Source organism: Salvelinus sp. IW2-2015, linkage group LG2, assembly GCF_002910315.2.
Source record: "Salvelinus sp. IW2-2015 linkage group LG2, ASM291031v2, whole genome shotgun sequence".
In the NCBI taxonomy this organism is placed as follows: domain Eukaryota; kingdom Metazoa; phylum Chordata; class Actinopteri; order Salmoniformes; family Salmonidae; genus Salvelinus; species Salvelinus sp. IW2-2015.
In genome coordinates, this window is record NC_036839.1 from 31,837,101 (window position 1) to 31,852,862 (window position 15,762).

The following is a 15,762-nucleotide window of genomic DNA, read 5'->3' on the forward strand; positions in this document are numbered from 1 at the left end:
AACTTATTGTGGGAAGCTTGAGGAAGGCTACCCGAAACGTGTGACCCAAGTTAAACAATTTAAAGGCAATGTTACCAAATACTAATTGAGTGTATATAAACTACTGACCCACTGGGAATGTGATGAAAGAAATAAAAGCTGAAATAAATCATTCTATCTACTATTATTCTGACATTTCACATTCTTAAAATAAAGTGGTGATCCTAACTGACCTAAAACAGGGTATTCTTACTAGGATTAAATGTCAGGAATTGTGAAAAACTGAGTTTAAATGTATTTGGCTAAGGTATATGTAAACTTCCGACTTCAACTGTATGATCATACTTGTGCAGTACAATATTAGCACTATTTCATATAACTGATGACAGAGAATTATCCTAAATGTCCACGGAGTGGCGTAGAGACACATTTCAAATATTTGCAGGTTCGGTACAACTCCTGCTTTAAGCATGAAGTGATTTCATCCGTCTGTGACAAAAAAAGTGGTTTTGTATCAATTCTATGAAATTATTTCGTATTTTTTCATGTTGAAAGCTCTAAATCTGCAAGCTGTGAGTTTCACAGGAAATTGTTCCTTTGTCTGCATAGGCCAGAAAATGTGACACGTCACTCCCTATGCAAATGTTGGGTCTGAAACCTGACACTGAAACCTGAGATGAGGCTTTCTGGCACGGGACCCTACGATGTTCACAGAGCACTTTGTAAACCAATATGTCAGTCAGAACTGGTCCAGAAACGCTCAAAATCCCCCATACAGGGAACTTAACATCTAAGAGGTTGGCTGTATTTATGTTCACAACTTTTTACTGTGTCAGTAAAATGCAGTCTATGGATAGCATATTCATATTTGGATCCAGAATGGCTATACATAGGCCTATACTGCAGGTCTGAGACAGAGTGTGAAAGTGAGTTATTGAAGATGTTTTTTGCTACAACTACACAACAACAAGGGTATGACATACCACCTTTAACAGACCTAAAACTCATCAAAAAGCAAGTATGGCCATCCTGTAGCATGTAGAGACAGAGATAGTTCTGACAGGTGTGCAACAGTTTGGGCCGCCTGGCTCATTGCGAACTAATTTGCCAGAATTTTACGTAATTATGACATAACATTGAAGGTTGTGCAATGTAACAGGAATATTTAGACTGATGGATGCCACCCGTTAGATAAAATACGTAACGGCTCCGTATTTCACTGAAAGAATAAATGTTTTGTTTTCGAGATGATAGTTTCCGGATTCGACCATATTAATGACCTAAGGCTCGTATTTCTGTGTGTTATTATGTTATAATTAAGTCTATGATTTGATAGAGCAGTCTGACTGAGCGATGGTGGGCACCAGCAGGCTCGTAAGCATTCATTCAAACAAGCACTTTCGTGTGTTTTGCCAGCAGCTCTGCTGTTTATGAATTCAAGCCTATCAACTCCCGAGATTAGGCTGGTGTAACCGATGTGAAATGGTAGCTAGTTAGCGGGGTGCGCGCTAATAGCGTTTCAAACGTCACTCGCTCTGAGACTTGGAGTAGTTGTTCCCCTTGCTCTGCTGTTGTCGATGTGTTCCTGGTTCGAGCCCAGGTAGGAGCGAGGAGAGGGACGGGAGCTATACTGTTACACTGGCAATACTAAAGTGCCTATAAGAACATCCAATAGTCAAAGGTATATGAAATACAAATGGTATAGAGAGAAATAGTCCTATATTCCTAAATTAACTACAACCTAAAACTTCTTACCTGGGAATATTGAAGACTCATGTTAAAAGGAACCACCAGCTTTCATATGTTCTCATGTTCTGAGCAAGGAACTTAAACGTTAGCTTTCTTACATGGCACATATTGCACTTTTACTTTCTTCTCCAACACTTTGTTTTTGCATTATTTAAACCAAATTGAACATGTGTCATTATTTATTTCAGGCTAAATTGATTTTATTATGTATTATATTAAGTTAAAATAAGTGTTCATTCAGTATTGTTGTAATTGTCATTATTACAAATACATTTAAAAATCGGCCGACTAATCGGTATCGGCTTTTTTGGCCTCCAATAATCGGTATCGGTACGGCGTTGAAAATCATAATCGGTCGACCTCTACTCCAGACTCCCTCCTTCCCTCCAGACCTCCCTCTAGATCTCCTTCTAGACTCCCTCTAGACCTCCCATCCTTTCCTCCCTCCCTCCCTCCTCCCTCCTCCCTCCCTCCAGACCTCCCTCTAGACCTCCTCCAGACCTCCAGACTGTCCCTCCTTCCCTCCAAACCTCCCTCCTTCCCTCCAGACCTCCAGACCTCCCTCCTTCCCTCTAGACCTTCCCTCCCTCCAGACCTCCCTCACTCTCTCCGTCTGCAACTCTCACCTTGCCGTGTTAAATATTCATAGGCAAACTGGTTTCCTGGCCGAGCAAAGGATGAGAAAGGAAGAGGAGAGGAGGGAGAGGAAGAGGAGTGGATAGGATATGAGGGCGAGGAAGAGGAAAGGAGGGAGAGGAGAGGGTTTGACAGCTTAATCATGGAGTCAGAGCTGCAGACAGGACAGGTCTTCTCTCTCTGCTGCCTCTGGCTGTCACAACCACCTACATGATGTAATCACCTCTCCTCTCCTGACATCCAGCAGACAGAGCAGAGAGAGAGCAGACAGGGCCATAGAGATACACAGAGGTATAGACTACAGACAGACAGGACCATAGAGATACACAGAGGTATAGATTAGGGACAGATAGCACCATAGAGATACAGCGTGGTACAGACTAGAGACAGACAGGGCCATAGAGATACACAAAGGTATAGATTAGGGACAGACAGGGCCACATAGATACACTGAGCTATAGATTAGGGGCAGATAGCACCATAGAGATACAGTGTGGTATAGACTACAGACAGACAGGACCATAGAGATACACAGATGTATAGATTAGGGACAGACAGGGCCATAGAGATAGACAGAGGTATAGATTATTGACGGACACGGCCATATAGATACACTGAGCTATAGACTAGAGAGAGAATCGCACCATAGAGATACAGTGTGGTACAGACTAGAGACAGACAGGGCCATAGAGAGACACAGAGGTATAGATTAGGGACAGACAGGGCCACATAGATACACTGAGCTATAGATTAGGGACAGACAGGGCCACATAGATACACTGAGCTATAGATTAGAGACAGACAGGGCCATAGAGATACACAGAGAGATAAAGAAGATAGAGACAGGGTGGTAGACATAGAAAGACAGAGAGAATGTTTCAGAGAGGTGAAGAAAGTGAAAGCCTCAGAAATACAGAGGCACAGATGGGATCCGCCAGACGAAAGGCTGGTATAGAGGGGAGAGGCTATAAAGACAGAGGGAGGAGGTTAGGGCAGGGGTGTCAAACTAATTTTCCCTGCAAGCCGCATTTATTCTTCATGGAGGTCCAGAGAGCCGGATTTAAAATGTATTACATTTCCTTTATCCATCACTTTTGGAATTTTGAATCCTCCCTGACTGTCTAGCTTTCGTTTCGATGACTGTTAGCAAGCTTGACAGAGTGAAGAGACTATAAATGTAGGCCATTGTCATTTCTGCACAGTTTCCATTAGGTTTTAGTCATTTCAATGTCGATTGAAAAAATGTCATTCAATTGTATTTTTTTTTACTCAAACCACCCGCCAGCCGATTTGAATGGGCTAACGTTCGTTAGAGAGAAGTTATTAAAGAGCTACTGGGATGAAGGGAGAGGTTCGAGAGTTCACTTGTTGAGCTACTGGGAAACAGTTTGTCAAGAGGTAATCTGAACAGTCGTCCAGTATGAATGGACAGTCATCCAATCTATTCACCCACAGCCACGTCACGTTAGACCCAACCGTGCTCGTATCAGACATCCCAAATACAGACCTAGGTCTTCCAGTATGAATGGACAGTCGTCCACTCTATTCACCCACAGCCACGTCATGTTAGATCCAGCCGTGCTCATACCAGACATCCCAAATTGAATCCAAATCGTTTCTTTTCACTCACATTGAAAGAGTCTATTATAACTTTCTATGGCCCTTTAGTATTGAGTGAAGTTGGGGATTGAAAAAAAGATGTGAGATAGCACTGGTCTCTGAGGAACTCACTCAGTTCTATCCTTTTTCTCTCTAAATTGTAGGACCTTTTGGAGTGTAAACATGTTTGACCATTAAATATCCTATTTTCCCTAACCCTAAACCTAACCCTAACCCTAGCCCTTAACCTATCCCTAACCTTAACCCCAAAAACCCTAAACATAACCATAACCACAAGCCTAACCCTAAACTTAACCCTAAAACCCTAAATCTAACCCTTACCCTGAAAATAACATTTAAACAAATTCTGGACCTGATACTTTCCTACCTTTTCAGAACACACACACACACACACACACACACACACACACACACACACACACACACACACACACACACACACACACACACACACACACACACACACACACACACACACACACACACCAGGGTATGGACAGACAGTGGCAAGTGAAATTGTAGGACTTTAAAGTACTTTTTCAAGCACTAATATTATTTTCAAGTACCATCAATTTGTAATAGGTCCTATTATGCAATTCTTTCTGGTCACCAACAGATGGCAGTATATCGCCACAACCTCATGAAAAAACAAACAACTAACTTACCATTCAAATCAAATCAAATCAAATATTATTGGTCACATACACATATTAGCAGATGTTATTGCGGGTGTAGCGAAATGCTTGTGTTCCTAGCTCCAACAGTGAAGTAGTATCTAACAATTCACAACAATACACATGAATCTCAAAATAAAACAATGGAATTAAGAAATATATAAATATTATGACGAGCAATGTCGGAGTGGCATTGACTAGAATACAGTAGAATACAGTATATACATATGAAATGAGTAAAACAGTATGTAAACATTATTAGAGTGACCAGTGTTCCATTATTAAAGTGAACCATGGTTCCATGTCTATGTACGTAGGACAGCAGCCTCTAAGGTGCAGGGTTGAGTAACCGGGTGGCAGCTGGCTAGTGATGTCTATTTAACAGTCTGATGGCCTTGAGACAGAAGCTGTTTTTCAGTCTCTCTGTCCCAGCTTTGATGCACCTGTACTGACCTTGCCTTCTGGATGATAGCGGGGTGAAAAGGCTGGTTGATGTCCTTGATAATCTTTTTGGCATTCCTGTGACATCAGGTGCTGTAGGTGTCCTGAAGGGCAGGCAGTGTGCCCCTGGTGATGCATTGGGCAGACCTCACTACCCTCTGGAGAGCCATGCAGTTGCGGACGGTGCAATTGCCATACCACGCGGTGATACAGCCCGACAGGATGCTCTCAATGGTCCATCTGTAAATGTTTGTGAGGATCTTAGGGGCCAAGCCGAATTTCTTCAGCCTCCTGAGGTTGAAGAGGCACTCTTGGGCTTTCTTCACCACACTGTCTGTGTGGGTGGACCATTTCAGATTGTCAGTGATGTGTACAGTACGCAGAGGAACTTGAAGCGTTTCACCTTCTCCACTGTGGTCCTGTCGATGTTCTACTCTATAATACGTGTTTCACTACTTATTTACTAAATACATGAGTGGTGAGTCAAAGACTGATGATGTTGACTGATTTCCTTATATGAACTGTAACTCAGTACAATCTTTGAAATTGTCCCGGACTTGAAGTTTGGGAACCATTGTACTACTAACTTCTCTCCCTGCTTGCTTTAATGCTTCCTCTCGCTATGTATTTCCTTTGCCTCCTTCACTGCAACCTAACTCACCACTGTCTGTCTCTATAAAGAAAAGGTATTTTGTTATGAGAACTTAAAGTAGCTCATCTTTTGATTATAGCTAGCTTAATTTCAGTCAACTGCTCCTGCTGATTGGTTGGTACAGTTGGTACAGCCACCCATTTCTTCACGCATCACGCCGACAGAAACAAACATCTTTCTGGTAAGAAGAAGGGCGGGGGTGTATGCCTTATGATTAACGAGTCGTGGTGTGATCATAACAACATACAGGAACTCAAGTCCTTTTGTTCACCTGACCTAGAATTCCTTACAATCAAATGCTGACCGCATTATCTACCAAGAGAATTCTCTTTGATTATAATCACAGCCGTGTATATCCCCCCCAAGCAGACACCTCAACGGCCCTGAAAGAACTTCATTGGACTCTATGTAAACTGGAAACCACATATCCTGAGGCGGCATTTATTGTAGATGGGGATTTTAACAAGGCTAACTGAAAACAAGGCTCCCTAAATTTTATCAGCATATCGAATGCGCGACCCGGGCTGGCAAAATTCTGGATCACTGCTACTCTAACTTCCGTGACGCATACAAAGCCCTCCCCCGCACTCCTTTCGTAAAATCTGACCACGACTCCATTTTGTTTCTCCCAGCCTATAGACAGAAACTAAAACAGGAAAGACCCGTGCTCAGGTCTGTTAAACGCTGGTCTGACCAATATGATTACACGCTTCAAGATTGCTTCGATCTGGACTGGGATATGGTCCGGATAACCTCAGACAACAACATTGATGTATACGCTGATTCGGTGAGCGAGTTTATTAGCAAGTGCATCGGTGATATTGTACCCATGGTAACTATTAACTTCTTATGGCTGCAATCCCGTTAACGGGATCGATATGACAACAGCCAGTGAAAGTGCAGGGCGCCAAATTCAAACAACAGAAATCTCATAATTCAAATTATAATTCAAATGATAATTAATGATAATAATTCAAATATATCTTATACCATTTTAAAGGTAATCTTGTTGTTAATCCCACCAAAGTGTCCGATTTCAAATAGGCTTTTCAGCGAAAGCACCACAAACGATTATGTTAGGTCACCGCAAAATCACAGACAAACACAGTCCTTTTTCCAGCCAAAGACAGGAGTCACAAAAATAGAGATAAAATTAATCACTAACCTTTGATGATCTTCATCAGATGACACTCGTAGGACTTCATGTTACACAATACATATATTTATTTATTTATTTTATTTATTTTTATTTTTATTTTACCGTTATTTTACCAGGTAAGTTGACTGAGAACACGTTCTCATTTGCAGCAACGACCTGGGGAATAGTTACAGGGGAGAGGAGGGGGATGAATGAGCCAATTGTAAACTGGGGATTATTAGGTGACCGTGATGGTTGAGGGCCAGATGTATGTAATAAAGTTAATATTTATATACAAAAACCTCAGTTTACATTGGCGCCATGTTCAGAAATGCCTCCAAAATATCCGGAGAAATTGCAGAGAGCCACGTCAAATAACATAAATACTCATCATAAACTTTGATGAAAGAATCATGTTTTACATAGAATTAAAGATACACTTGTTCTTAATGCAATCGCTGTGTCAGATTTCAAAAAGCTTTACGGCAAAACACAATACTCAATAATCTGAAAACAGCGTTCAGCCACAAAAGCAAGCCATACAGTTACCAAATTGTGCAGTCAACAAAACTCATAAAAAGCATTATAAATCTTCACTTACCTTTGCTGATCTTCGTCAGAATGCACTCCCAGGACTCCCACTTCCACAAGAAATGTTCGTTTTGTTCGGTAATGTCCATCATTTATGTCCAAATAGCTATTTTTGTTAGCGTGTTTAGTAAACAAATCAAACGTCAGGAAGCGCGTTCACTAAAAGCTGACGGAATGTCCAAAAGTTCCGTAACAGTCAGTAGAAACATGTCAAACGATGTATTGAATCAATCTTTAGAATGTTTTTAACATAAATCTTGAATAACGTTCCAACCGGAGAATTACATTGACTTCAGATGAGCGATGGAACAGAGCTCCCTCTCATGTGAACGCGCATGGTTAGAGCATGGTCAGGTCATGGCAGACCTGACTAATTTCCCTCTCATTCGGCCCCCCTTCACAGTAGAGGCAACAGACAAGGTTCTACAGACTGTTGACATATAGTGGAAGCCGTAGGAAGTGCAAACTCATCCATATCTCGCTGTGATTTCAATAGGATCTTGGTTGAAAATCAACCAGCCTCAGAATTCCCACTTCCTGTTTGGATTTTATCTCAGGTTTTTGCCTGCCAAATGAGTTCTGTTATACTCACAGACATCATTCAAACAGTTTTAGAAACTTCAGAGTGTTTTCTATCCAATATGAGCAACTGGGACTGAGGAGCAGGCGTTTACTATGGGCACCTCTGTGCACCTTTCATCCAAGCTACTCAATACTGCCCCTGCAGCCATAAGAAGTTAAAACATTCCCCAACCAGAAACCGTGGATTGATGGCAGGATTCGCGCGAAACTGAAAGCGCGAACCACTGCTTTTAATCATGGCAAGAAACATGACCGAATACAAACAGTGTAGCTATTCCCTCCGCAAGGCAATCAAACAAGCTAAGCGTCAGTATAGAGACAAAGTAGAGTCGCAATTCAAAGGCTCAGACATGAGACGTATGTGGCAGTGTCTACAGTCAATCACGGATTACAAAAAGAAAACCAGCCCCGTCGCGGACACCGATGTCTTGCTCCCAGACAAACTAAACAATTTCTTTGCTCGCTTTGAGGACAATACTGTCACGCCCTGACCTGAGAGAGCCTTTTTATGTCTCTATTTGGTTTGGTCAGGGTGTGATTTGGGGTGGGCATTCTATGTTTTGTTTTTCTATGATTTTGTATTTCTATGTTTTGGCCGGGTATGGTTCTCAATCAGGGACAGCTGTCTATCGTTGTCTCTGATTGGGAACCATACTTAAGTAGCCCTTTTCCCTCCTTTCTTTGTGGGAAGTTAACTTTGTTTGTGGCACATAGCCCTTAAGCTTCACGGTTGTTTTGTATTGTTTATTGTTTTTGTCGGCATCATTTCTAATAAAAGGAATATGTACGCTCACCACGCTGCGCTTTGGTCCACTTCCTTTGACGGCCGTGACAAATACAGTGCCACTGACACGGCCCGCTACCAAAACCTGTGGGCTCTCCTTCACCGCAGCCGACGTGAGTAAAACTTTTAAACGTGTTAATCCTCACAAGGCTGCCGGCCCAGAAGGCATCCCTAGCCACGTCCTCAGAGCATGCGCAGACCAGCTGGCTGGTGTGTTTACAGACATATTCAATCAATCCTTATCCCAGTCTGCTGTTCCCACATGCTTCAAGAAGGCAACCATTGTTCCTGTTCCCAAGAGAGCTAAGGTAACTGAGCTAAACAACTGTCGCCCAGTAGCACTCAATTCCATCATCATAAAGTGCTTTGAGAGACTAGTCAAGGATCATATCACCTCCACCCTACCTGACACCCTAGACCCACACCAATTTGCTTACCGCCCCAATAGGTCCACAGACGACGCAATCGCAATCACACTGCACACTGCCCTAACCCATCTGGACAAGAGGAATACCTATGTAAGAATGCTATTCATCGATTACAGCTCAACATTTAACACCATAGTACCCTCCAAACTCGTCATTAAGCTCGAGACCCTGGGTCTCGACCCCGCCCTGTGCAACTGGGTCCTGGACTTTCTGACGGGCCACCCCAGGTGGTGAGGGTAGGAAACAACATCTCCACCCCGCTGATCCTCAACACTGGGGCCCCACAAGGGTGCGCTCTCAGCCCTCTCCTGTACTCCTTGTTCACCCATGACTGCGTGGCCAAGCATACCTTCAACTCAATCAAGTTTGCTGACAAAACAATGGTAGGCTTGATTACCAACAACGAAGGCCTACTGAGAAGGCCTACAGGGAGGAGGTGAGGGCCCTCGGAGTGTGGTGTCAGGAAAGTAACCTCACACTCAACGTCAACAAAACAAAGGAGATGATCGTGGACTTCAGGAAACAGCAGAAGGAGCACCCCCCTATCCACATAGATGGGACAGTAGTGGAGAAGGTGTAAAGTTTTAAGTTCCTTGGCGTACACATCACGGACAAACTGAAATGGTCCACCCACACAGACAGTGTTGAACACAGACAGTGTGGTAAAGAAGGCGCAACAGCGCCTCTTCAACCTCAGGAGGCTGAAGAAATTCGGCTTGTCACCAAAAACACTCACAAACTTTTACAGATGCACAATCGAGAGCATCCTGTCGGGCTGTATCACCGCCTGGTACGGTAACTGCTCCGCCCACAACCGTAGGGATAAACAGAGGGTAGTGAGGGCTGCACAACGCATCACCGGGGGCAAACTGACTGCCCTCCAGGACACCTACACCACCCAATTTCACAGAAAGGCCAAAAAGATCATCAAGGACAACAACCACCTGAGCCACTGCCTGTTCACCATGCTATCATCCAGAAGGCGAGGTCAGTACAGGTGCATCAAAGCTGGGACCGAGACTGAAAAACAGCTTCTATCTCAAGGCCATCAGACTGTCAAACAGCCATCACTAACATTGAGTGGCTGCTGCTAACATACTGACTCAAATCTCTAGCCACTTTAATAATAAAACATTGGATGTAATAAATGTATCACTAGTCACTTTAAAGAATGCCACTTTATATAATGTTTACAAACCCTACATTACTCATCATATATGTATATACTCTATACCATCTACTGCATCTTGCCTATGCTGTTCGGCCATCGCTCATCCATATATTTATATGTATATATTCTTATTCATTCCTTTACACTTGTGTGTATAAGGTAGTTGTTGTGAAATTGTTAGATTACTTGTTAGATATTACTGCATGGTCGGAACTAGAAGCACAAGTATTTCGCTACACTCGCATTAACATCTGCTAGGCATTGGATTTGATTTGATTTGAGCCCTTAAGCTACCTAGCTAGCTAGACATCTGACTGAAATATCAGCATCTTTTTAATAGTTGTACACTCATTCTCCGAGTCTGTTGACACGGGAGGAGTTGAGGGATGTTAAAAGAATTCCCACTGTCAGCGGCGTCTCTCTGCTACTTGCCACTGTAGGTCTGTGCTGAGGTAGTTCGTTTTCCTCTCGGCCTTTGTCTTGGGCGGAGATTCCCGTTGGACAGAGTGGTAAATGAATGCGCTGCTAACAAAGCAAATCCGGGGGAGCAGGGGAACATAACAAGCATACATAAATCATTCATGATTACACTCATTCGCAGAGGTAGGTGCGATAAAAACTCAGATGAATAAGCTTTCTGAGTGTTGATCAACGCTGGGAACGCAATATGTAGGTAAACGATAAATAACAAAATGGTGAGTAAATGCTATTTCACCAATATAAAGGTGTGTAAACGGCGTTTACGTGCGTTTAACCTCCACTACATCCCTGGTTGGGTCTGGCAAATCCCATTCATAAACATCAATATCCTGCCAGGCAGGTTGAATCTACATTTGCCCGGCATTTTTGCTATCGATATGATGTTTGGCGGCAACTAATCAGTCAGTTCTGTACCTGTCTGGCTGAGTGGCAGTGTGGGTGGAATGAGCGAGCTCGCCTGGCATCCACAGCGCCAAACACGTGAGGAAATAAAACTTCGTAGACTGCCTGAAATGTATTCACAAGACCAATACATTTTTAGAATATTTTCATATTAACATATTTTATCATTTCTGTTCTCCTCTCATTTTAAGTACTTTTCAAGTACCAACTGGAGAAAATATCTGATTTTCAAAGTATTCTAGTACTTGAATTTCAGAGTGCCAAATTACTTTAAGCACCTCAAGCACCTTGTGCGAACCCTGACACACACACACACACACACACACACACACAGAAACACACACTCTCTTACCCCATTCATGGGATAGGTATTCCATCCCAGCTCTCCCAAAACAGAGGTGGTGTCCAGCAGTACCACTGAAACAGAACAGGAGAGAGAAACACAACTATTAGCATAATGTTGATATACATAGATCACTGTTTCCGCCTCAGTAATTGAAATATAGCTCATAAATGTTCTCATTTAGACTTTTGTATCTTAACAAAAATGAGTTTTTCACCCAGATGAATATTTGCGGTGGGTCCATTTCAGTAAAGCATTATTTCAGAGCTGAAGAGCATAATTTAGGCCTGATAGATTGCAGTCAGATTGCTGTCAACAGTCTCTCTCTCTCTCTCTCTCTCCCATTCACAGGCTTTATTTCAATGTCACTCAGACAATAAGGGCTTCTTGTATGTCCCCAGAGTTTGCTTGCAGCACCAGATAAGATTACAAATACCCGTCCCTCCATCCTAAACCATTTCAGTGTAATATCCGGATATTTATTGTGAATGGGTCTCTGTAATTCATGTACACTATGTATACAGTAGCATGCAAATTGTATACACAGTTGAGTGGAATTTGATAGATTTTGTTGATAGCTTTGACTGTAATAGGAAAACATGTCATTGACCTTCTGATATAAAATCCATTGAAATACCAGTAACTTTATTAGTGAAAAGTGATTCATCTTTACATACTTGTTGATTTTAGCCGAGTGGAATGTCACTCCCAGAACCTTTCAGGGTTTTTCTATTGAGGCTTATCACTTAGTCAATATTCCAAGTTCACTGCTCCCAGGCAGCAGCATCGTGAACTTGAGTCTGTCAAAATATTATAGTTCTAAAACATCTTTCCATCTCTGTCTCTCTCAAGGACAGAAAGCTAAATAATTCAGGATCAGAATGTCATTAGGCAAACTTAACTTTTATAAAGACTAGAATAATAATCTCGGTCTTTCTGAGCAGTGGGTGGATGGATTAGAGGTTTAACCTTCAACTTCACACATTAAGTCTCTTATAAGAATCTGTGTTTGAACATTATCTGTGTTCTCTGTCTCTTCTCTAAAAGTGATGTAACCTTAACTGCAGAATATAAACACGATATAGACGCATTAACATGATTATTACCATACATTAGCAAACAAGGGAGAATTTCCATGATTGTGAATGTCAAGCCAGCATTTCTGACAAAAACTGTCCAACCAGTTCATGAGCCTTTGTGTGTTGTCAGTGTGTATGTGTGTGTGTTGCAGGCTGTAAGACATCTGTGTGCTACCACGTACACTACCGTTAAAAAGTTTGGGTTCACTTAGAAATGTCTTTGTTTTTGAAAGAAAAGCAAAGAAAAGTCCATTAAAATAACATGACATTGATCAGAAATACAGTGTAGACATTGTTAATGTTGTAAATGACTATTGTAGCTGCAAATGGCTGATTTTTTATGGAATATCTACGTAGGCGTACAGAGGCCCATTATTAGCAACTATCGCTTCTGTGTTCCAATGGCACGTTGTGTTAGCTAATCCAAGTTTATCATTTTAAAAGGCTAATTGATCATTAGAAAACCCTTTTGCAATTATGTTAGCACAGCCTCACAAGTCCTCAACTGGCAGCTTCATTAAATGGTACACGCAAAACACCAGTCTCAATGTCAACAGTGAAGAGGCAACTCCGGGATGCTGGCCTTCTAGACAGAGTTCCTCTGTTCAGTGTCTGTGTTCTTTTCCCCATCTTAATATTTTATTTTTATTGGCCAGTCTGAGATATGGCTTTTTCTTTGCAACTCTGCCTAGAAGGCCAGCATCCCGGAATCATCTCTTCACAAAAAGCAAGGACATTTCTATGTGACCCCAAACCTTTGAACACTAGTGTATATGTCGGTCATAATAAGCTAAATGCTCTTTACACTGCGTCTCCCAGTGAGCAAGCCACCCATCCAGCCACCCATCCAGCCACCCATCCAGCCACCCATCCAGCCCCACCCAGTCCAGCCAACACCACCCCCAGCCATCATCATCATCCATCATCCATCCCAGCACCCCATCCAGCACCCATCCTAGCCAGCCATCCAGCCAGCCAGCCAGCCAACCACCCCCCCCAGCCACCATCCATCCATCCCATCCATCCATCCATCCAGCACCCATCCAGCACCATCCAGCCACCCACCCATCCCAGCCAGCCACCACCCATCCATCCAAGCCAGCCAGCCAGCGCCCAGTCCCAGCACCCCAGCCACCAGCCAGTACCACCACCAGCCAGCCACCCAGCTAGCCACCAGCTAGCCACCCAGCTAAGCCACCTAGCCACATCCATTCCATCCAGCCACAGTCCATCCATCCCAGCCCAGCCACCCAGCCCATCCATCTCAGCCAGCCAGCCAGCCAGCCAGCCAGCCACCCCACAGCTAGCCACCCAGCTACACCCAGCCATCCATCCAGCACCCAGCCACTCGCAGCCACCAGCCATCCATCCATCCAGCCACCAGCCACCCATCCAGCCTAGCCAGCCAGCCACCCACCCGCCCCAGCCTCCTCCAGCCCAGCCAGCCAGCCAGCCAGCCAGCGCCAGCCACCCAGCTAGCACACCAGCTAGCCACCCACCCAGCCATCCATCCATCCAGCACCCAGCCAGCCAGCCAGCCCACCAATCCCAATCCAGCCAGCCAGCCAGCCAAGCCAGCCCAGCCCAGCCAGCCAGCCCAGCAGCCAGCCAGCCAGCCCATCCCCACCCACCCAGCCAGCCACCCACCCACGCCATCTCTCACCCACACCAGCCAGACCACCCACCAGCCAGCCCAGCCCAGACCGCCACCCGTCCAGCCAGCCAGCGCACCCATCTCCATCATTCCGCCAGCAGCCAGCCACCCACCCTGTCAGCCACCCAGCCAGCCAGTCATACATCCATCCATCCCATCCGATCCACCATGCCATCGAGCCAGCCAGCCATCCCACCTCTCGTCACCACCCAGCCAGCCAGTCATACATACATCCATCCATCCATCCATCCACCCATCCATCGAGCCAGCCAGCCACCCAGTCAGCCACCCATCCATCCATCCATCCAGCCAGCCAACCAACCCACCTACTCAGTCAGCCGCCCAGCAGCCCATCAGGCTCACTGCAGTGACAGACAATACACCATCTGCCCTGGATCAGGCAAGGGTCTGTGGCACAACCAACACTGTAACAGGATGGAGAGCACCAGGATAGGAATGGATGGATTTATCAATGTCAACAAAAGCACAGTGGCAAAGAAGCAATAAAAGCAGGTACCAGAAATACTGGCATTTAGAGATACTTTAAGCTTCACTGCTACAATAGGCAGATCTATGCCAAAAAGCTGTATCAAACAAGCCAGCAGGTAGCATAGAGCTCTAGGCCAGAGCCTAGTGTGTGTGTGTGTGTGTGTGTGTGTGTGTGCGTGTGTGTATATGTGTGTGTTTATGTTAGTTGATTTTCCTGTATACTGTATAAGGTAATTACTGCATGCTCTATGCTAAGTGAGACAGTGCATGTTCAGGGTTCAAAATAAAACATGGTCTATACAATAACAGGATAATTAATAGAAAAACACATTTGGAATGCTGTGTCTGCATGGTACAATACCGTCAGCCATACATAATAGTTTCTTTGGCAACGCCGCGGTGAGATGGATTGGCTGACTGCTCTCACACATCTACAACATTTCTGTCTGCACCACGCTCCACTACACTAGAGTGCTAAGATGTTAAACGTTGGTTTCATTAATTTCATGCATATTTTGTTTAAACAAATGAAATGCTGGTCTCATCAACCTCCCCTGAGCGCTCATTCAGGCATAAGAAATGAAGAGGTGGAGGAGGAGGAGGAGGAGGAGGAGGAGGAGGAGGAGGGGGAGATAGAGGAGGAGGAAAAGGAGGAGTACATAGAGGGAGGAGGAGAAGGAGATAAGGGAGATGGAGGAGGAAGAAGAGGAAGATGATATGGAGATTTAAGAGGGGGGGAGGGTTTATCAGAACCTGCTGGGAACATGTTAATGACATAGGAACTCCAGCTGGGCTACTGCATATAAATTGCAACATGAAAGGTACAGTTGAAGTCGGAAGTTTACATACACCTTAGCCAAATACATTTAA

The 15,762-nt window shown here is 44.1% G+C and overlaps 2 protein-coding genes across 2 annotated transcripts in view; both read right to left on the reverse strand.

Moving 5' to 3' along the window:
- Positions 1-15,762, reverse strand: part of epha3 (eph receptor A3) — a 980,965-nt gene that overhangs the window by 325,321 nt on the left and 639,882 nt on the right. The gene's annotated exons all lie outside the window — the stretch shown is intronic.
- The window catches only part of LOC111971983 (ephrin type-A receptor 6-like), a 194,704-nt gene that overhangs the window by 167,333 nt on the left and 11,609 nt on the right, over positions 1-15,762 (reverse strand). The window contains exon 2 of the mRNA XM_023998794.1: positions 11,680-11,744. Coding sequence (XP_023854562.1) covers positions 11,680-11,744 — 65 coding nt within the window. The remainder of the gene's footprint in view (positions 1-11,679; positions 11,745-15,762) is intronic.